Raw genomic sequence first — 23,703 nt, forward strand, 5'->3', positions numbered from 1 at the left:
ACCCTTAGTATCTGAGTAGCTGTCGTGAACTTTTGCCAGTGCCTGACGTCGATGTTGGTGAAACTGAGGATGCATGTTGCGTGGTAGTGGTTTGATGATCAAGTTCTGCCTCCATTCAAGTGGCATACGTTGTTTTCCCCTTCTCTCAGTGGGGGCTTCGATGCCAAGTTCTGATAGTGTTTTCCGTCCCGTTTTAGTGATGGCGAGGCGCATGACTTGATTCATGCGGTGTGCATGGAATAGCTCTGCTACGGTACTGTGAAGCTTTGAAGCAGACGTTCCGTGAAGGTCCACGGGGGAAGGTTCAAAGCCTTCGTGAGAGTTACAAGTATGACTCTGTCTATATTGTACTCGTCTGCTTTCAAGACCCTCACGTAAGGAAAGCTATAGGTTATGCGACTGATAACAAATGCCTGAATCAGTCGTATTATGTTGTTTTCATTCCTCGTGGTCGGCTAGCCACCCGATTACTCATGCGAGAAATTTGTAGGCAGGACGCGTTTAGTTTATGTAAAGCAAATGAGTTGTTGCCCTGATTATTGAAGTGGGCCCTAGAGTTTAGATAGTTTCAACCTCTTTAATTTGCATTACATTGAGTTGTACGTTGAGGGATGTATTGTCAGATGCTTTATTTTTATATACTAGGATTTCTGATTTGGTGGGGGAGCACTCCAGACCACTCTTGCGTCCTATCTTTTCTACCATAGAGGCGGCCTGTTGGAAGGCTTCTTCTATCCGATTCAAGTTAGCAGACCGGCTCCAGATTGTGACGACATCAGCGTATATGACGTGGCGTGCTTATGAAATTTCATTTAGGGCCTCCGGGAGACACATGAGGGCAATATTGAAGAGGAGCGGGGAAAGGACAGCCCCTTGGGGAGTACCCAATTCACCCATAGTGATGGGTTGAGATTTAAGGTCCCCTATGCGGATAGTGACTTGTCTGTCTGTAGGGAAGTCCCACACATATGCATATGATTTTGGACCGCACTTGAGTTCCCGATAATTTTCCAAGAGAGTGAAGTGCCGAACATTGTCCAAGGCACCCTTGAAATCAATTGCAAAATTCAATTTTTGCGAAGACAGGTCGTGCCATCTAGCAGGGCGAAGTTGAACCAAAACACGTCTGCCAACTTGAAGCCAATGACAGGAAGTTGAGCAATGGCCCTCGTTGCTGTTGTGGCTCCTACTGCTTTCGTTCTGTCTACTAGTGGCGGAGACCATGCAGTGAAGCTGGGCAACGTTGTGCATGGCAACGGTGACGCGAGTTGGTCCGCTTCTCGAGGCGGGTAATTTTAAGTTCGCTAACCCAATGCGGGCCACTAAAACATGATTTTATTTCAAAATAAGCCCTTCATTGGCACAAAAGTAACACTACGAGGTTTCTGGACAGCTATTTCAACAATTAACGTTGACTTAACAGTTACATTCAGTGTCCCTTTAAAGGTGGAGCTTTAAAGGTACCCAGGGAGTTTTTCAACATGCGTTGCACATTGATTACCACACACTATAGGTGACAGTTTGGTCATAAAAATAGATCATCCTGGTACCTATAGTTGCTCTGCTCATAAGAACAAAATAAGGCTAGTGTGTCAATGAGTGACAAATGTACGTTTAGTGCCATCAATTGCTGGTGAACCAAAACAAAAATGATACTGTTGCATTAAGCCAACTGTGAAATTATACTTCATGAGAGACAACAATGACAGACACCCTGAGCTAAGGAAAACAACATAATATAGTTTAAAAGAAACTCATTAGGCCAAGTGACAAGTAAGCAGACTATATAGGGCAGTGTATCTCTCATATACCAATGCACAAAGAGTGGAAGCAAACTTAAAGACCTAGTTAACATTCCAGCCTTTGAATTTTCGGAATTACCTTTTATTCTACAAACAAATAAAGGAAGCTTTAGAGATGACAAAATTTAGACATTGGCAAAGATAAAGTCATTTCAAGAGACACTAAAAGGTAAAATGAATTTCTGCACATAAATAAAGTATGACTTCACAATCCCGAAACCACCACTCTTACCCTGAAATGATGCCTAGCAAGTGAGAAAACGTTCGAAAAGCAAATTTTGGGATTCTCAAGGCGGAGTCGCCACCTAGAGATTTCCGAAAAAGTTACAGTGACGAAAGAAAGTTTGAATGCATCCACTGGGTCCTACATAGCTTCCAATCAATAAAAATGAAGTACATTGTAATCTGTGGGTGCCACGGTCATATTAAATTAAGCTTTAGGGATTGACTTCGAGCCAATGCCCGGAAAATACAGATAAAATTTTTCAAAATTTCTTCTTTCACATGCGGAGGTTTCGGAGCGAAATTTAATAATAAAACTATGTTAATTTGCTCCACTAATAATGAACTTATGACAGTGAAACATATAGCATTAGAGTCCTCAGAGCGCAGTTGGTCAATCTAAATCAAGTCCTTGTACCTCTTTAGTGTCCCGTTAACATAGTCCCCATACAATGCTAGCCTGAAAAACTCCACAATTTATGCAGAAAATATTGTACACTCCTTTAAAATACTCATTCACATACTCTCTAAAAATATACAATGCAAAACTAATGTGCTACAATGCTGCCAACACTGAAGGAGGCAATCTTAAAAGTGATCGACTGTGGCAACTGCTGAGTGGCATGCTGTGATTCGAATGTCCGTCGCAGCATGTTTTCAAGCAGGATGTGCAATGCAGGCTGTAGAAACTCTGGATCTGGCTTTGGCTTTAACCTTGGCTGCCGCTTTGACACAACTTGAGCAGGCAGAAGGCGGAGATTGTTGGGAAGGCACTGGCAATGTTTGAGGCTGCCAAACTGATTGGATGCGGCTTGAGGAGCTGCCCAGGCACTGGCGGCAGCGGAGTCCAGCCAGGAGTTTTCATGCATGCCACAAAATGTTGCACTGGTACTAAATGAAAGGTTCTCAAAACACTCAAGTAAACAATTTAGGCAGCTGCACAATCTTTCATCTCTGACCACACTTGGCCCTGGAAAAGTAACAAAACTATTGCTAGTAAAACTATTTTAAATTTTGAAAAATATTTCGTACCGTACATCATGCTAAAAAATGCATTGCATTGCTAATACATGCAGATACATGGATAAATTAGATGTTTATCAGATATTGGATGCAAGATATTAGATATCCAATATTGGAGTTTGTTTTACCATAAATTTGTACTTCAAGATTTCCTCGAGATGTTTGTGAAAGTCTTTGGCAATGAAAACTATGTCTCTCGACTATCAAATTAAACAGTATCCGCAGTGGCTGTCCACAACCTAGTAATTCAGCCTAGAAGGCCACTGCATGTATTGCCATGTGCAAGGTAAAAAAAAATTATGAGATCTGCCCAAAGCTTTTACAAATTACTGAGACACCTTATTTCAGTAGCTCTGAAAGACCTCTGTGTGTGTATGATAATATTATTATACCTATATAGACATGTTATCACAATATCACTGATGCGAACTTCTGTGTTCACATGTAAATCTGTAAATCAATAACAAAAGTTTCCAAACCACCTGAGCACCTGCCAAACTGCCTGTTCGCACCACCTAGCAGTGTGCCATATATCCTCTACTGCAGGGCTAGGCCGTAAACAAATCTTCTTGTCACTCAGTGACCTTTCTATTTTCTACTGCCGTGTAGAGCATTGTTAGTACCCAGTTTCCACACGAAGCAGTCATCTGAAGTATGAACATAGCATTTTTATATGACAGCAGGATCAAAGCTGTCATTGTGCGTCGAACAGTTTTTTTTTTTTGTTGTTCGCAAGGTATCAATTTGTGATAAACATTGCAACTGATAACAGCTATGCCAATCAACTGCTCTCAAGGCAGAAGCACACAGGGACGCAGATTCCTAAAGAGCATGTCCCGACAAAAAGTGAGAGGTGTAAATTATTTGTACCCAGTCAGAAAACGGACATTGATTGATTGATATGTGGGGCTTAACGTCCCAAAATCACCATATGATTATGAGAAACTCCGTAGCGGAGGGCTCCGAAAATTTTGACCACCTGGAGTTCTTTAACGTGCACCCAAATCTGAGCCCACGGGCCTACAGCATTTCCGCCTCCATCGGAATGCAGCCGCCGCAGCCGGGATTCGTTCCCGCGACCTGCGGGTCAGCAGCGTTAGCCACTAGACCACGGCGGCGGGGTACAGAAAACAGACAGGTCATAGATTAAGGGTGGGACGCTTCTCGAGTGCTGCGAGGCTATCAACTGCCTCTGACGTAGCTGAAGTGTCGCGAGGAGGCTTACGCTTTGTGCTCCCATGGTCTGTCAACTTATGTGGTCGACTGTGCATTTATATTGTTAGTCAAGAAGCCCGTATTAAAATACTGTGAGCAATCATTCTTCCATTTCAACTTAAAGATATCTACTGTGTGACCCTTCAGCAAAATCCAAAAGGAGATTGTTTTATGTCCACAATGTGTATGTGCGTGTATATATATAAATATATATATAGCTGCATTTAGGTTTATTAACGCTACGACATATTTGAATAGTTCGCTAGACCATGAATGTCTGAGTGGGCTTACGAATAAAATCATTATTTGTAGGTTTCATAGATATGCAATCTTATGAGATTAAGACAAAAATTATGGTGCACCCGAAAGCAATACTGCCTCATGTCGAACACCATGCGCGTAATTTGAAAATCATGGTTTTGATCCCCACCAAGTAGTTTTTCCATCCACTTCGGAATGAACAGAGTTTGTTCCCATGTGCCTACGGCTACTTACCATTTTGTTCTGATGGAGCAAGTGTTGTTTCAGAGTGGAGCACACTTGTATGGATAAACACAGCTCAAGGAGGCCTCTCATTACACCTTCTTTTACAGCTCTCCTTTCATTTCACAAATTTATGACGTTACTCCCTTGCGGGCAGCCAAACTAAGTTACTTTCCCAATCTTATATCTACTCTTTCATTGTAACCTCTCGTGAACAAACTCTACCCGTTGACCACTCACTCTTTATCGCTTCTTGTTGGCATGACGACGGGACACGTGCTGTCTGAGATCCAGATTCCGTGAGAAGGATGCGCTGCAGTGGTCACAGGAAAAAGGGCGCTCTTCTGTGTGGATGCGCATGTGGCGAACAAGGCCGTCTTTATGTGAAAAGGACGCATCGCAGTGGTCACAGCAAAATGGACGCTCCCCAGTGTGGGTGCGCATGTGTCTCACGAGGACAATTTTCTGCGAGAACGATGCACTGCATACGTCACAGGAATATGGACGCTCTCCTGTGTGCGTACGAATATGTATTGCGAGATGAATCTTTTGAAAGAATGCAGCTGGACACAAGTGGCACTGAAAGGGCCGTTCGCCGGTGTGTGTGCGAAGGTGTGTTCGCATGTTTGCACTATACTTGGTCACATAGGTGCACTGTCGGCAGGAATGAAGTTCGCCTTGTACGGACACGAGGGAATGGTACCGCTCACGGGATGCCGAAGACAAGGAACCTGCAAAGCCACAGGGAATACAAAAAGGCAATAAAAACCATGTCACACACAGTTTCTGTGAAATGGACTACAGCACCAGGCAATGACAAATGGTTGCTGCCCTTGTAAATGAAGCATACTAAGCAAACCACATGTTATGACAGTAGTAACCATGTAGTGACAGCATGTTTTACAAAAGTTGCCATCTCTCTATACAAGTACTCCATTACCCTTCGTAGGTTGGTCTATATCTGTGTACCGATGATGGAAAGATTGGCTGTGGTATAGTAATATATATACTACAAATAAATAGTTTCAAATGAATTTCAAGAAAATCAAGCCAAAAGTCTATACAAAAAAATCATTAGAGTATTTTCGAAAAATGGCAAAACACTGTTACGCTGTCTCTTTAAAGGGCCCGTAAACCACCCGGAAGTCGAAATTCAGTTGTGGTGGCGAAACTGCACGAGTGTATGACTAAAAGTAACCGTGAGAATTTTTCAAAACGGTGCAGTAATAGCAAAGTTAGACGCATTTGATTATCAAAACCGCGACGATCCCTCATTCCATTCTCTTCTGTGTTTACCTCTGCTGGTATCCTTTTCCAAGCCGCTTTACCCTCTCGCTGAGTGCCCCACCCAATCTCGCGTAGCATACGTCATCGCTCACGCGCTGCTTGAAACACCGCCTACATCCAATTGCCGCTAATCCAGCTGTCGACCCCATCAGTTGCGTTGCAGCTGCTTGCTTGTTGAAAAAGTGTTGCCGCCGTCATCATGCGGGCATGAACACTGCGTTGCGCACACGCCTTCAAAGGACCGCCCACAAGATGGATTCGTACGGCGACATGCCGGCTATATTAGCTGACTCGTGAGCAAAGGCACGCACGCAGGCAACACGACGAACAACAAGCAGTGCAGGCAGCTGCTTGCAGACTGACCGGAAGACGTAAGCTCATGCTCGGCCAATCAGCATATTGGGCTCGGCACATCAGAAATATAGCACGGCACGTCAAGCGGAGTCCCGAAAGGCACAGAAAAGAGGAATTGTTCCTCGGAATCTGTGGCAGGCCGGCGGTTCGTAGTGCTGCCACATGTTGATTCTTTCATCGCTACCGAATTCTGCACACGATGGGCACATTTACTTGAAATGTTTAAAAAAAATTAATAGAGATGGTTTACGGGCCCTTTAAGGCCGCACCTCGCGAGTGTATCAATGGGTACCTATGATGAAACTGCCAAAGCAAGTGGCACAGATTATCACTTCTCAAGTTGCACTGGGTAGAGTTGTGTGGGTCTTCTTTCAGCAGGAAACACCACCTGCACCTCTCGCGAGCCTTCATGGCGCTGTGGTCTGTTCCTGTAAAGCTTACTTCACAGCAGGCACCCACCACTTTATTTTTGTGTGTTGTACGGACCCTGCTTTTGCTGTCAAAATTATCAACTACAACTGTTGTCTCTGAATATATGGAAACTTTTTAAGAGGTACACGATATGAAGCAAAATATCTCCATGCACCAATACCTACAATGGCATTGAGAGTTGAGAAAGGTGATTGGGCAGCAGATTGTTCGATGCATTTATCGTTCAAGTTAATCACATATTTACAACAACACATGATGACTGGAAGCTAAAGTGACCACTCTGGAAACAGGACAAAGAGGCAGGTCTAAAGCAAAAAAAAATTCAGAAGCGATCATTAAAAAAATTGCCAAAATCAACCTCAATATAACACTAATCCTGCGCTTCTAAAACAGACTGAAAAAAATTTTCATATTATTACAAAGGCTTAGGTAAAATATGAGTGATTTCAAAATTCACCAATTACAACAGGTGACATTGCTGAAAAGATTTTTTCCTGTAGATGGAAAAATCGAATGTATATATACATGTCGCACAAAGTTAACACATGGAAAACGTTCATTGAATGCACAGGAGCCTTAATTAAATGCAAATCTGATATTATGCATAAACAGCCAACTTTCCTTGCAATATATCGATACATTAGGTGCCAGAACATTGGTGTATTTATCATATTTTCTCTTTTTTTCTAGGAGGATGCTGTACAGGAACTCAGTTCATATTTCAACACATGAAACATAGAAAACAAAATATGAATGAAAGAAGTTCATATAAAATATTCTGGAATACGGCATCACAGTTTTTGGTGGTCAACATTGATGGCGCATTTATGTGGACTGCATAGTGTACTAGCACCATGTAGTATGTGTACTAGCACTGTTGATACATTGACCATGAAAGTCTCCATCCTTTTATGAATGAAAGCATAACGATACTATACAATCCGAAGTGACATAATCAACAAATTGTTTCAGACACTCACATTACCACACACACATGTAGATAATCCACCTCGTCAGAATGTTTAGCTATACACTAAATCAAGACAATCGCTACAAAATTTTCCACACTAAAAAAGTCAGATTCCAAACTAAAAAGGTCATGTTATCTTGCATATATTATGAAAGAATCCATTAAACTTAGTATACTAAGTATTTATAGGCACTACCTCAGAGGGAAGCTAATCAATGGGAAAACCAATGATTAAATTAGGAATAGTACAAAATTAGGTAACGGAAGTCAATAGTAGAACATTCGGGTAAACTCCAGTCACTAGGTGGCACAGTGAATAAAATAAAGTTTGTTTGTACACATTATTTTAAGATTCACTTGAGCAGTATAAAGAGACATATTTAAAAGTTTTACAGAGAAAATAACAACAAAGACCAGGCTGCTGCTGTATGCTTATTAATATTGTATATGTATTAAAGGGAAAAATCTAGGCTGCCACTAACAAGCATGGCAGTTCATCACTTACCAAGCTGTTTCTCTTAGTGCATAAAGATATGTAAAGGCATTCATCAATTATTACCTAACTTGAACCAGTCTTTTGTATGACAGACAATTTCGTTACTCTGACTGAGACACCCATTCTGTGCCGAACTGTATTAGGCTCTTCCCAATTTCAGTTGCCTAACATTATAAAAGGTAAATTGTCAACTTCATTCCTGTATTACATAATTCCATCTTTAGCAGAAATCCATCAACATGGTCACATCACCGCTACAATCTACTGTTCATAGCATATTAGGCTGCGACATTAGCATAAAATGGTGTGTGATTTGCAAGAAGAGGCTGGTTGAACGCATTTCTGGAAAAATCCACAGCATACAGCATTTTTGTTTCTTCATAAAAGGAGTGGACACATCTGAAACAGCACAAAAACCACTGTTAAGACCAGCACAAAAAACACAGTAAGCTAAAATATATTTTTATCTATTGCATCAACTAAGCTTGACGGTTAGAAATTCCTTAATAAATTATAATGTTCAATATTGCAATTAAGTTACCACTTTTTCAGTAATTACATAAGGTGATACATATTTCAGCACTATATGTTTAAGAGAAATATGAGAATGAATGATTGCTCTAGCATATAACATACAAAAGACACATATTGTACAGCAAACTAAACTAGCACAAAGAGTATCCATTTCCTGCTTTTAGCAGACTATATATGAGCAGAATGTAATAAATAGAGTTTTAGCAGCTGTACACATACTGGTAATTAACTGTAGATGCCAGAAAATTGAATGTGTGGAATGTTTCTTCAGCACATTGTGGGACATTTTGGGAGGAGTCTTTCTCAAGCCTTATAAATAATGAAGGGCAGTTTTTCAAAGAGAACACAAATGAGAGACTTAAGCCAGCAAGTATATACAACTGTATGCAATATTCTATCGCACAACACTGTCCCTCTTTCCAATAGAAACATGAAAAGATTTTTGAGTGGCATTACATGGAAAGAAGGAAGAATCTTCCCAAAATTTTGAAAACATGCGCCAGTAAAAATAGCATTCAAGGCTGTAACGGATTCATTGAAAAGCAGGCCAGATTGTTCCGTAAACTGGAATGCAAAGGCTATCTATTGCACTTCACTGGATTTCTTTAGTAAAGGTGTTTAATGGGTCAAAGGCTACAATGCCCACAGAGTACCAATGAAAGTAAAGTGTAGATGAATTACTGTAATCAAAGATTATAGTGAAATTTAACGCGACTACAATTGGCCAAAAATCAGGTGTACTAAATATGTATAAACAAATGATTATCATAAAACTATAGTGACAAAAAATGTGCAACGAATGTCAAACATGCACTTTTACTGAGCACATACTATGGGTCCTTGTGTTTGCATTAAACCAGCAATCATTTTAGCACCATGATAGAATTTATTTCTAATGTTAGTGAGTAAAATCAATCTACCTGTCCCATGATCGTAACGGAGCTCTCCCGAGCAGTGAGGATCACAAGTAAACAAAAAAAACTGGCACATTCATTCCATGTGCATCAAGGGCCCCGAACATATCTATTGGTTTCACAGATTCGTGGTACAGACCAAGAACCCATTGATACAACTAAAATACACACAAATATGGAACTTGTGGTTGCTTTCAATAAACGGACCATCCACTCTGCCACCTCTGATGCAGAACGTGACGGACACGCTGTTTCAGATCTCAGCACAACCCATTTATCTCGTCAGGCCTGCTTCTTTGAGCGGCTGCTGCTGCACAAGTATCTGTTTTTTCACTCCAGTCAATACCGACATGACCTAGTGACTAACGTATTAATAAGTGAAATGCTTCTATATGCAGAAAACAAATCCTTATCAGTATCCTTTTAGACTATTTGTATGCAACTTACAAATTATAAATTATAGTATGTGTATACATGTATTTGTATCAATCGTTTTATTTGTTGTCGAAGTTGTACTCTACAATGTCGAGCATTTAAACTCTTATGCCTTCTTGTATCACTAAGTGCATAAACGGGGTAAGCAGAGCAAGAGATATAGTCAAGGTGGTTTGTGAATACTGGTTTCACATCGCGCTATCTGACTGTAAAGCATGTTCACGGCACAATATTCATATAAACTAAATGAGGTACCAACAAAAATGGTTTGTAAATACTAAGAAAGCAAGTACTTTCACGTACACTGCAGGCTGCTAAAATAATGATAATAAACCAATAACATAAAAATGAGAACATGTTCAGATCAAAGATTGGGTTACCAAGTGTGAAGCAATACACACAAAAAAAAAGGGTTGAGATATTTCAAACCACATAATAAATGTGTTTTGGGACGTAGAAAAACAACCAATTCACAGCATTCGGCCCACTCTAAAATAACTATCTTCACTGAAGAGCATCACGTGTAAATACGCAATATCACACATTCCTCCAATGCCAGTGGAATTAGTGAGAATAAAGGCAATACTAAAGGTAATAATGAATGTGCTGTGCAATGAACTATACCTAAACTGTAACAACAGCACATTAGTAATAATATGTAGAGTTCTACGACCCAAAACCACAATATGATTATGACAGACTCTGCAGTGGAGGGCTCTGGAGATTTTGAGCACCTGGTGTTCTTCAACGTGCACTGACACCGCACAGTACAGCCGCGGCCACGCCTGTGTAGAGGACACGAACAGCCGTGTTTTGCTCTGCGGGGTGAAACCCTGAGGCAGTATCAGGCTCTGACGTGATCAGCCTGACAACTAGGTTGTGCATACTCCTGATACACCCCTTCAGAGCCCGATACTGCCTCAAGGTTTCGGCCTGCAGAGCAAAAACCGGCTGCTCGAGTGCTCTACACAGACATGGCCGCGGCTTTGCGCAGACCACTCCCACTTTACCTCCATTGAAATGTGACCACCAAGTCTGGGATGGACCCAGCGACCTTTGCGCAAGCAGCCCAGAACCTAGCCATGGTTCTTCTGAGGGGCACTGATAGAACAATATGACGTCTTTGGAATTGTAGGTTATCGCAGCTTTAATCAACCTTTTGTAAGCTAATGAACAAAGAAAGTGCTTTTTACACTATGAATGTTCAAAGTGGAAGCGGCAACAACTTTTCAGTATTTGTTCCACACACACTATCACAAAAAGAAAAAAAGAAAAACAAAAAAATGGGCAACAATGTGGCCACCATAATTCTGGCGAAATACCCGTTTGTTCTGCTAAGCCCAAGGAAGCCAAAAAGCAGGCCAGTATCTAGGCATCTAAGCAGGGGCGGCACCAGGATGTTTTTACTGGGGGGGGGGGGGGGGGCAACCACGAAAAGTGAGTTCCTCCGGGGGGGCAAGCTAGCTCTGCTCCTACTAGGTTTTCAATATATGCTTTCGGGCACTTGGGTGGGCATAAGGGGGGGCAGGCGAGAATTTTGGGAGGGCTCCAGCCCACCCTTGCCCTCCCCCCCTGGCGCCGCCCCTGCATCTAAGGAGTTCTTACATTAGGTGCCATTTGCTGCATGTGTATCTTGAATTTCAGCACTGGACCAAACCGGAACGGCGACACCAGCGACTTCACAAATGGGACCCGGAAATGAGGTTCCGCATGCCCCTTAAATTGAAACGGCAACACACAAGTATGATCCACCGCATTGGTCTTGGTGTAGCGTACACCAGACGTTACGCACATATCATCGGTCGCAGTGACACCGGTCCTAATTGTGAACACTGTGATGTGCCAGAAACACTTGAGCACATATTTTGTGTCTGCCCAGCATACGCACGTGAACGACAAACACTGATTTCTTCTACTGAACTATATCGCAGTAGGTCATTAACTGATGAGACCATGTTGGGCCCTTGGCCAGACACCAACAGTGCAACTGCGGTCACAAGAGCAGTTATAACCTTTTTGGAAACAACTGGACTATGTGCGCGGCTATGAAATGTGTCTCAGATAGAAAGAACACTACATACTCACCACTCTATCTTACCATCGTCATTCATTAATCTTTCTTTTCCCCTTTCCCTTCCCCCAGTGTAGAGTAGCAGGCTAGAGCAAGCTATCGCTCAGGCCGACCTCTCTGCCTTTCTGTAAATAAACTTACCTTCTTCATGAACAAAAATGCTGTTTTTAATGTAAGAATCCCAAAGCTATATTTTATCAGAAACTACAATGATAGTTTAGATAACAAAAAAAGGTAGGTTATCAGACGCTGATTGTGGAAAATTATGAGCTAGGAAACCATGCTGGACACTGTGTGTGTCTTGTGCAATTGCATTGGGAGTGACAAAACAGAGTCCAAGGCAGCATTCCAGTCGAGGCCACAACTAATAGTCATTGCAGGCACAAACTAGGTAAAGAGATACATGTAGTTGACAGCCGACGTATGCCTTTCAGTGATGAAATAAATATGAGAATATAGGTGAGAATATTTACGTGAACCAATAAGGACATGGATAGAATTATACCTATTCATTAATGTTACAAAATGCATCCATAAAAGAATCTGCAATTTACTGAATTCACGGGATTTATTGATATCTGAGGTTTAACGTCCCAAAACCACTATATGATTATGAGAGACGCCGTAGTGGAGGGCTCCGGAAATTTAGACCACCTGGGGTTCTTTAACGTGCACCCAAATCTGAGCACACGGGCCTACAACATTTCCGCCTCCATCGGAAATGCAGCCGCCGCAGCCGGGATACGAACTCGCACCCTGCGGGTCAGCAGCCGAGTACCTTAGCCACTAGACCACCACGGCGGGGCACTGAATTCACGAGCTCCTACAAGAATAAACAAGCCCCATAAATTACACAGATTTGTCAGGCTTTGGTAAAGATAAAGTCATATAAATAAACACTAAAGAGAAAATGAATTTTTACATATTAGTAAAGTACGACTTCCCAATCCCGACAACACCACTATTATAACATGGTGCTTAATAAAAGAGAAAGCGTGCGAAAAAAAAAAAAATGCGGGTGGCAACGCCATCTTGAGATTCCTACACATAACATAGTGACGTAAAATTTCGAAGGCGTCTACTCGGTCCTAAATACCTTCCAATTGATGAAAATTAAGTACATTGTAATCAGTGGGTGCCACAGACATAGCAAATGACGTTTTAGAAACTTTCGTAGAGCCAATGCCATGAAAATACCGTTAATACATTTTGAAATGTATTCTGTAACGCAGAGGTTTCGGCGCAAAATTTAAAAATGAAACTACAATATTGATTTTTTCCCCCTAACAATGATAGTGACACATATTGCATTAGAGCTATAGGAGCGCAGTTTGCCTATCTGAAGCAAATTACTGTTCCTCGTTAGTGTCCCTTTAACATGTCTTCTTACAATGCTAGCTTGAAAAATTTCATGATGCACTTTCAAGAGAAAATATTGTACACTCCCTTAAACTACCCACCGACATACTCCCTAAGGAAAATGCAAAACCCGAGTGCTACAATGTTGCCAACATTCAAGAAGGCAATCCTAAAAGTGATCAACTGTGGCAACTACTGATTGGTATGCTGTGGATAAAATATTAATTGCAGCATGTTTTCAAGCAAGATGTGCAATGCAGGCTGCCAAAACTCTGTACATGGCCTTGGCATTAATCTTGACTGCAGCTTCCACAGCACTTGAGCAAGCAGAGGGTGGAGATTGTTGAGAAGGCACTGGCAATGTTTGAAGCTGCCAAACTGATTGGACACGGCTTGAGGAGCTGCCAAGGCACTGGCGGCAGCGGAGTCCAGTCAGGAGTTTTCATGCATGCCACAAAAAGTTGCACTGGTACTAAATGAAAGGTTCTCAAAAACACTCAAGTAAACAATTGAAGCAGCCGCCCATTCTTTCATATCTACTGTGTCCAAGCAACCATCACTAAACCACACTTGTTCCTGGAAAAAAAACAAAATGATTGCTTGTACAACTATCTGCAATTTTGAACAAAATTTCATACATCATGCTAAAAAATACATTGCAATGCTAATACATGTAGGCAGGCCCCGGAAACTCTCAAATTCAAGTGCTCTCCTGTAGGGGGCAAAAAAATCAACCACAGCGCGTTTTTGCTTCAAACACCAAGAGTGGATTTACTGACCTCTCTCGCCACTCACGCTATTGCACTTTTTTTTAGGGGCACCCTCGTTGGGGCCAAGTTTCAATTCTAAAATGATCAAATACCACATCTTTGCGTTTTGTTACGCATAAAAACAACTTGTTCTTATAGCAAGTAGTTTTTCTTAAAAACATGTGTTGCGTCACCAATTTTTTGTAATAGTTTTTGCTCCAGCTGAATCGAGGTCAGTAGCAGCCTATCGGCATCATTATCCTCTTTTCAAAATATACGGCAGCCAACGGTTGCGATGGCAGGCAATGGCTCGTGGCACGTTTTGATGTGTCTCTGACTGTTTCGTTTCGCTGTGAATATTTTGAGCCTCTGCCGACAAACACACTTTTTCTCGTTCTGTTTATTTTGACTCCTTCAAATGCTTTCGCGAAGGGAATTCAAGTGAGGTCCGGAGAACGAAGCGACCGTTGAAGCTTTCATCAAATGAACACCCGTTGCAAGCCCGGGCCGATAAGTAGAAACGACTTCAGTTTTTCAAGGACTGCTGCTTGCTGGGCTAGTTGGTTCATTTCAACATATGCAGTTTTTTTGCCAATAACTGCATAGGCATCACACGGTGCTAGGGCATTGCAATATTAAATTTTAAAAATTTTTTAACGTCTCGATCTGTCAGGGGAAAAACTAGCGTTACTTGCAGCGTGGCTTCACGTGGGAATGAGTCGCTGACTCAATAGTTATTTCTGATATTATATCGCCAGATAACACAAACCAGACAGTTGCGACGAAAGAAGGCAAATACATCAGTGTTGCCTTACGTGTCTTCTTTGCGAGACCATATATTAGTGCAAAAACCAACGAGTTGATAGTTTACCGCAGTCCCGTTTGAGAGACGTCACATAATTATGGGTGTAATTTTGCTATAGTATGACAAAGAAAGTGTCACATAAATTAGAAATACTTCTTTTTCTGCCACAGCCTCCTGGCCCACCTGACATGGAAGCAGCTGTGTGCAGTGGGCAAGGAACCTGCTACATGACATGCCTTGTGAAGAAGCAGCCCTGAGTGATACATGTGTTATGGGGTACCATTACATAAATGTATAAAATACTGCTGTTTACTAGTTAAATGAGTTTCTTTGTTTACTTTGGAATATTTTATGCATTGATATCTGGTGATGTTACTTATTTTTCTAGACTGCCTTGCAACGACAGGATGACTACTTCCGAATGTCAACGTTGAAACATCTGAATGTCAACTACAACAGGTCATCTCAAACCTCACACATGCAATGCCGTAATTGTGAATGTTTTACCGTGCATATCGTGGAGGGGTGCTTTAGATTGGCTACAAGCATTGGCTGCCTACCGTGGCATGGAATCTACACTTCAATTACGCTGAAACTGTAACACTATTAGTTAGATTGTGTGGCACTGCTGAGCTCAACAACACAGGTTTAATCCCAGCCACAGTGGCCATATTTCGATGTGGGTGAAATGCTAAGACGCTTGTGTGCTTAAGGGTTTGTTTGATTCGCCTGCACCACATGATCCATTTTACAAAGTGCTGCATCTCACCATTCATTTCAGTGGTGCAGCAATGTCATCTTCTAAACCGTGCCATTTATTTCAAAAAGTGCAGGAGAGGTACAGCACCAAAACTAGTTCATAATTTTTCTGTACCTCCTACTGTGACGGCTCTGGTTTGGTGCAGCCGCACGCACAGTTTAACAAAAAAGCGGGTCACATCTACCGCAATTGCCAGTACCGCCAACTTGGTCTTTGGGCTTTCACCCTGATGCTCGGTGCCCGCGTTACGGTGAGCGTCCCCGCGACATCGAAGCGTACCTTACGGGCCAGCAAGCTCCTCGCCTTGGTCAACACCCCCAATCACAATCACCATCACCTCACCATCCCACGTCACCTAGCATTTCCTCGTCATCTTATGTTCCTTTCAGAGGCTGGTCACTGAGTACCCACAGGGGAAGCTAGAAACCGCGTCTCCTGGGGGTGAAGCCGCATCTCAACGAACTGTCAAAGGGCCTCCCTCGACACAAAGACCCGACGAAGACCGTTCTGACTTTCCAGTCGTTTCCGAAAGTCATAAGACTGTTTCCGCCGACATCACCGTACATATTGATAATCACGTCGTCACTGCCCTCGTCGATACCGGCACCGATTATTCAGTTATGAGCAGCGCCCTAGCATACCAACTGAGGAAGGAAACTACTGCTTAGCAAGGACCTCCGTTGCGCACGGCAGGGGGCCACCTCTTCACGTCAACTGGAATGTGCACAGCCCGTGTTCGAGTCCCTGCTTCGACGTTCACAAGGTATTTCCTCGTATTACCTGTGTGCTCCCGTCCACACATTCTGGGACTAGACTTTCTTCGCGAACATGGCACAATTATTGACCTAACGAGACTTGCAGGTGTCGTTCGAGGACCCATTTCATCCTGAACTTAAAAACACCCACTTATCGAAGGTTGCCCCACGTGTATCCTCCAAATCTGTTACTATGCCTCCCCGCAGCAGCCCTTTATCAACGTTGCCTGTGACCAAGACGTCCCCGATGCTGTAATTGCAGAAGGAAATTTGTCCCTATTTTTTTGCACAAGTTTGCGTTACCCGAGGTATTGTTCAGCCCAGGAGAAAGCAGGCTTGCCTATTAGTCACGAGTTTCAGTGAGGAGTGTCACCATCTTACCAAACACACTGCGATCGCATACCTTGAGGATATTGCCGACGTCCCTGGTCCCTCAACATTATCTGCTCTTTCGTCGTGCAACGATTCCGCCATGACATTCGCAAGCACTCTCGACATAAACCAGAGTCTACCGTCCGCTCAACGGGAACGTCTCTTGAAGCTACTCGACTCATTTCGGGACTGCTTCGCTACGACTTCGAAAGTAAACCAAACACCGCTAGCCAAGCATCGTATCATCACCAAGCCTACCCAGAGACCCATTCAACAGCACGCCTACAGAGTCTCACAAAGAGAACAAGACATTGTACGCCAACAGGTCCAGCAGATGCTCAAGGACGATGTCATCCAGCCATCCACCAGTCCCTGGGCGTTCCCTGTTGTGTTAGTAAAGAAAAAAGATGGTACCCTGCGATTTTGCGTCAATTACCGAAAGTTAAATAAGATCACGAAGAAAGACGTGTATCCTTTACCACGAATAGATGACTCGCTGGACCACATTCGCAACGCTCGTTACTTTTCTTCCATGGATCTAATCAGCGGCTATTGGCAAACATTTGTTGATGAGCGCGACCGCGAAAAGATCGCCTTCATTACTTCTGACGGACTCTACGAGTTCAAGGTCCTTCCCTTCAGCTTATGCTCGGCGCCAGCTACTTTTCAAAGAATGATGGAAACGGTTCTTTCTGGGCTAAAATGGCAATCATGTCTTGTCTACCTTGACGATGTTGTCGTCTTCTCGGACACGTTTGAGCAGCACGTCTAGCGCTTACAGGCAGTTCTTCAAGCAGGCGATTCGAACAGCTGGACTTTCTCTCAAACCTGAGAAATGCCACTTTGCTTTCGAGAAACTGAAGTTTCTTGGTCACGTTGTCAGCCACCCCGGTATACACCCAGACTCTGAGACAACGAAAGCTGTTGCCGCATTTCCTGTCCCAACGAACAAGCACGATCTCCGCCAATTTATGGGGCTGTGCACATACTACAGACGCTTCATCAAAGGCTTTTCTAAAATCGCTGAACCGCTAAATGAACTTACAAAAGACGGCGTACCGTTTGTTTGTGGTCATGATCAGCATCATGCCTTTGACACATTACGAAACCATCTCCAAGCCCCACCAGTACTCGATTACTTTGACAACAACGCTGCCACAGAGCTACACACCGATGCCAGACGTCGGACTTGGAGCTGTATTGGTTTTAATGGCAAAATGGCGTAGAGTGCGTGATTGCCTATGCAAGTCGAACACTATCATCCGCAGAGAAAAACTACTCTGCAACAGAAAAAGAATGCTTAACTATTGTTTGGCCTATAATAAAGTTTCGCCCTTATTTGTACGGTCGACCATTCAGGGTAGTTAGCGACCACCATTCTTTATGCTGGCTCGCCAACCTCAAAGATCCTTCCGGTCGTCTAGCACGCTGGAGCCTTCGGCTGCAAGAATTTGACGTTACAGTCATTCACAAGTCAGGACGCAAACACACTGATGCTGACTGTCTCTCACGTGCGCCAGTTCGAAGTACGAACGCGGACGTTGAAGAGGACGATACATTCCTTTCCTCTGTATCAGCAACCGACTTGGCTCAAATACGTGACAACATGGAGCTAAGCCCGCTGATTGACTATCTCGAAGACTGAAAACGGAGCCTTCCTTGAAACTTCGCACGTTCACTGGCCTCGTTCTGCATCAGGGTTGGAGTCTTCTATAAGAAAAATTTTGACCATACCCAGGCTACTTACCTACTGGTTGCGCCAATCTCGCTTCAAGACGATATTTTATATGCTTATCACAACGAACCATCATTCGGACACCTTGGCTACACGCTCAGATTGGAAAGAATCCGCCGCTCATACTACTGGCCACGCCTCGCGAATACAGTCAAGCGGTACGTCCGCACATGCCGCGACTGCCAACGCCGTAAGACTCCACCAGTCCGACCAACAGGACTACTACAGCCTATCGCCACGCCGAAAACACCATTCCATCAAATTGGCATTGACTTGCTCGGATCGTTTCCAACGTCTTCGTCTGGAAACCGGTGGATTGTGGTTGCCACCAATTATCTGACGCGTTACAGTGAAACAAAGGCCCTGCCCAAAGCTACCACAGCCGAAATCGCCCAGTTTTTCGTCACCAGCATCGTACTTCGTCACGGAGTGCCAGCTGTGATAATTACTGATCGTGGTACAGCTTTCACCGCAGAGATGCTTCAAGAAGTGCTGAGACTAAGTGGTACAGAACATCGGAAAACCACGGGTTATCGCCCCCCAAACAAACGGACTCTCTGAAAGGTTGAACAAGACCATCGCAGATATGCTAATGTATGTAGTCGTTGATCACAAGAACTGGGATGATATACTCCCTTACGTAACTTTTGCTTACAATACAGCAGTCCAAGAGAGTACAAGTTTCACCCCATTTCGCTTAGTTCATGGTCGAGAGGTCACTACGATGCTCGACGCAATGCTCCTTCCCAACAACCTGGGCATGTTCAATCGGATGCTGCTTTGTTCGCTCAACGCGCCGAGGAGGCCCGTCAACTCGCCCAACGCCGAATTCAGGCTCGCCAAACTGCCGACGCATGCCGCTACAACCTTACACACCGGGAGGTTACCTTCCAACCAGGCGATGAAGTTTGGGTGTGGACTCCCATCCGACAGCGTGGCCACTCTGAAAAATTGCTGCGGCGCTACTTCGGCCCGTACAAAGTTCTACGCCGACTCAGTGACGTTACATACGAAGTTCTTCCTGAGGGCACCTCAAGACGTTCCCGTCGGTTTTCACAAAGTGATGTGGTGCATGTTTCAAGGCTCAAGCCACATTTCTCGCGTAATTAATCGCACGTGGACTGACTTACCATGCAATGACTATTTTTTGTCACTTTCGTTTCTTTTTGATTGTCTTGTGTCCTAACTCCTTTCTTTATTGAGTACTTCTATGACACCAGCCCATATTTTTTTTGCCTTACGACGTAGTTGTTGGATTCCATGGTAGCATCTTTTCTTTCTCATTTTTTTTTTCTCGATGCTCATTATCAGCATTGAGACGAAGCTTTTCGAGGAAAGGGAATAGTGTCAAAGGTCATAAGTATGAGCCATCAACTGTAGCGTGAAATCGCTTGGAAGTTAAGAAAGAAGAGAACTTTGCTTCCTGGTCTAGGGGTGAGCAGAACGTCGATTCGTCGCTGTCTGTTATTTCGTTCGTGGCAATATATACAACAATGAAGTGGTTTGCAACATGTTTTACCAAGGTCATGCCAGCAGTTTATTGAAAAAATCAGAGGAGAGTATTTTCGAAAAGTGGCAGTACAGTGTCACACTGTCACATCAAGGCACCACCTTGCGATTGCATTATTGGGCGTTTGCAATGAAACTGCCCAAGCAAGTGGCACAGGTTATCACTTCTCAAGTTGTGCTGATTTTATTTCAGCCAGAAAACACCACCTGCAGTCGGGGCACATGCCCTGTGGAACATTTGCTTTAATTTCTCTGCAAGTAGGGCAGTGCTCTTGATGATACTGTCGTTTTAGATGTTGCCACAGTGCTATGAAGGTTCTCGTGAGCCTTGACAGCACTGTGGTCTGTTCCTCTAAAGCTTTCAAGATTCAATGCACCCACCATTTTTTCGTTCATTGCATTGACCTTGCTTTTGCTGTCAAAATTATCAAGTACAGCTGTTGTCCCTGAATATGTGCAAAGTTTTCAAGAGGTGTACAATACAAAGATATATATATATATATATATATTAGGTGTGAATACACTTTATAAGCGACCCCAAACCATCCACCGCCGTCGGCGGCGTCCGCAGTCTTCTCTCTCTCTCTCTCTCTCTCTCTCTCTCTCTCTCTCTCTCTCTCTCTCTCTCTCTCTCTCTCTATATATATATATATATATATATATATATATATATATATATATATATATATATATATATATATATATATATATATATATAGTGGGAGTAATAATTTAATGAGCCAGTTAGTCTTTGTGAAGGTATGAGATATGGCACAACGGGAGCGTTGTCAACAAGGATAAATATATTTATTTCCCAACAGTTTCGGGAGGGGTGCTCCCTTCATCAGGGGATGATTATCCCCTGATGAAGGGACCCCTCCCGAAACTGTTGGGAAAAATATATTTATCCTTGTTGACAACGCTCCCGTTGTGCCATATTCCATATATATATATATATATATATATATATATATATATATATATATTGTGGGCATTTGTAACTTACATCGTCCTCATCCCTGCATAATCACAATCACCCGCTTGTCTCTTTGCCCTCATTGCCACTCTGGGTCATCATCATCCTCATCGTCTGTGTGCTGGCTCTGCCCGTTCGTTTTGCGAGGTCTTTCCTCAAATAAACGCTGTCGCAGCCAAGACTGCCAAGACTTCATAATATATATATATGAGGGAAAGAAGTGTATACCTAAGGGCTCGCTTTTCCGTGTTTTAGCACAATATTAATGAGATCTAACAGACAGTAATGCCAAGGAATGTACAGGGGAAGTTATTAGAACCGATTGAATGTAAATAAGAAGAAAGAAAAGTGGATGAAAAAATAACCAGCCGTGAGCAGGAATCGAACCTACGACCTTCGAATAACGCGTTCGATGCTTCGATGATATATATATATATATATCGGTGTCAGTAACGCGCTTTATATCCAGATAGTAGCGTTGCCTCCGGGACATCCATCGCACAACCCGCTCTCGACGGGAGACTGAGAAAGAAGGCGGGCGCGAGAGAGAGAGGGGTGCGCGTGCAGCTGCAGCGAGCGAGGAGAGCGGAAGAGCGACACCGATATCAGCGTCGCGTCCGTGGCTTATTCGGTAGAGCGTCGCGCTGCGGCCCGCCAAGTCCTCTTTCTTTTAAAGATAGAGAGAAGACTGCGGACGCCGCCAACGGCGGTGGATGGTTTGGGGTCACTTATAAAGTGTATTCACACTTAAAAAATATTTCCATGCACCAATATCCCCAATGGTGCTGAGGGTTGTGCGGGTAATGTGGCAAAGATCGGTCTGGTGGACTTATCGGTCAAGTCACTGCACAAATTTACAAAACCACGTGATGACTGGAAGCTGAAGTTCACTCTCCACAAACCAGAAAACGAGGCACCCTGCCGTTCTGAGGAAACGAAAAATTCAGATTTCATTGAAAGATTGACCGAAATCGGCACCATTGCAACACTACAATCTCCCTTCGAGAGCGCGGTAAAAAAATTTTCCTTTGGATTACAAAGACTTTGTAAGATATGAGTGACTTAGCGTTTCGCCAATTGCAATGGGTGATGTCGGAGAGCTTTTCCTTCAGATAGAAAAGTGGGACATATATGTACAAGTCTCACAGAGTTACTAAATGCAAAATGTTTTGCGAATGCACAGGAACCTGATTAAGATGAGATTCTGATACTATGCCTAAATAGCAAAATTTTTTCATATTATATCAATACATTAGGCACCAGCACATTAAAGTACTTATCATACTTTCTTTTCTTTTTCTTTATTGCAAAAAGCTGCAAAGCAAGTCAGTTCATATTTCTATAGATGAGACATGGAAAAAATACAAACAAATTTAATATAAGAAAACCTAAAAAAATACAAAAAATCATGAGCCAGGAATCGTATGACATTTCAGTTTTTTGTGGTCAACAGTCAATCCTTGGCACATTTATGTGGATTGCACAGAAAATTAGTTCTCTATGAGTACGAGCAGTGTTCATACATTTCTTATCAAAGATATACTAAAGGCAAACAACTACTCATGTCAGAGTGAAAACTCAATATATGACAATGTCCAAGACTGCAAAATTGTCAACATCAGTGCCCTACTTACCGAAAAATCAAGCTAAATGTACCACAAGGCATGCGCTACGAGTGGGACATTTTCAAAACCATCGGAACGATGTGAGAGCGTCCGATTACAGTTAATCGCTAGTAAACAAACTGCAATAAAAAAAACATATGCGTCAAGAGACACAATAAAATGCGGCTTGTTCATTGCTGTTTGACTTATGAAAGAAAAGAACAACCTGATGCTACTATGAATGGCACAAGTGGTTTAAAGTTACCTTTTCGCCTGGTTAGGCTGGAGAGGTGGTGCCATCTAGCAAGGCTTAGCTGAACCCAACAAGCAGGAAATTATTCTGTGGCCGCTATTGCTGCTGTGGATCCCGCTACTCTCACTCTGCTGCTACTAATGTCGGCACCCACGCAGCAAAGATGGGCAACATTGGGCATGACAATAGTCACATGAAAAAGACCGCTTTCAGACAGGCGATTTCAAGTGTGCTAACAAAATGTGGACCACTAAAATGTGATTTTATTTAAAGTAAGCACTTTCTTAGCACAGAAGTAGAACTACGAGGTTTCTGGACCACTATTTCAAATATCAACATTGACTTATTAGTTGCGTTAAGTGTCCGTTCGAGGTCTCCATCCTGTTTGAATAAAGGCACCACGATACTTAAGAACACAAAGTGAGCTAATCATCGTGCAATGTTTCAGACACTTAAATGAACACACACGCAGGCCCATATTTCTTCTGATCACAATGTAAAACTAAATACACTGAATTAAGATGAGCGCTATACGTACATCTATACTTAGAAGGCCTGATATTGTATCATGGTCAAAGTACTGTGGAT

The 23,703-nt window shown here is 42.9% G+C and overlaps 1 protein-coding gene across 1 annotated transcript in view; it reads right to left on the bottom strand.

Moving 5' to 3' along the window:
• Window positions 1-1,862: 1,862 nt before the first annotated feature.
• LOC142772259 (uncharacterized) overlaps window positions 1,863-23,703 on the bottom strand; it is a 50,773-nt gene continuing 28,932 nt past the window's right edge. The window contains exons 3-4 of the mRNA XM_075874455.1: window positions 4,986-5,476; window positions 1,863-2,994 (exon numbers count right to left, since the gene is read on the bottom strand). Coding sequence (XP_075730570.1) covers window positions 4,989-5,476 — 488 coding nt within the window. The 3' untranslated portion in view covers window positions 1,863-2,994; window positions 4,986-4,988. The remainder of the gene's footprint in view (window positions 2,995-4,985; window positions 5,477-23,703) is intronic.

Source organism: Rhipicephalus microplus, chromosome 9 (assembly GCF_043290135.1).
Source record: "Rhipicephalus microplus isolate Deutch F79 chromosome 9, USDA_Rmic, whole genome shotgun sequence".
Classification (NCBI taxonomy): domain Eukaryota; kingdom Metazoa; phylum Arthropoda; class Arachnida; order Ixodida; family Ixodidae; genus Rhipicephalus; species Rhipicephalus microplus.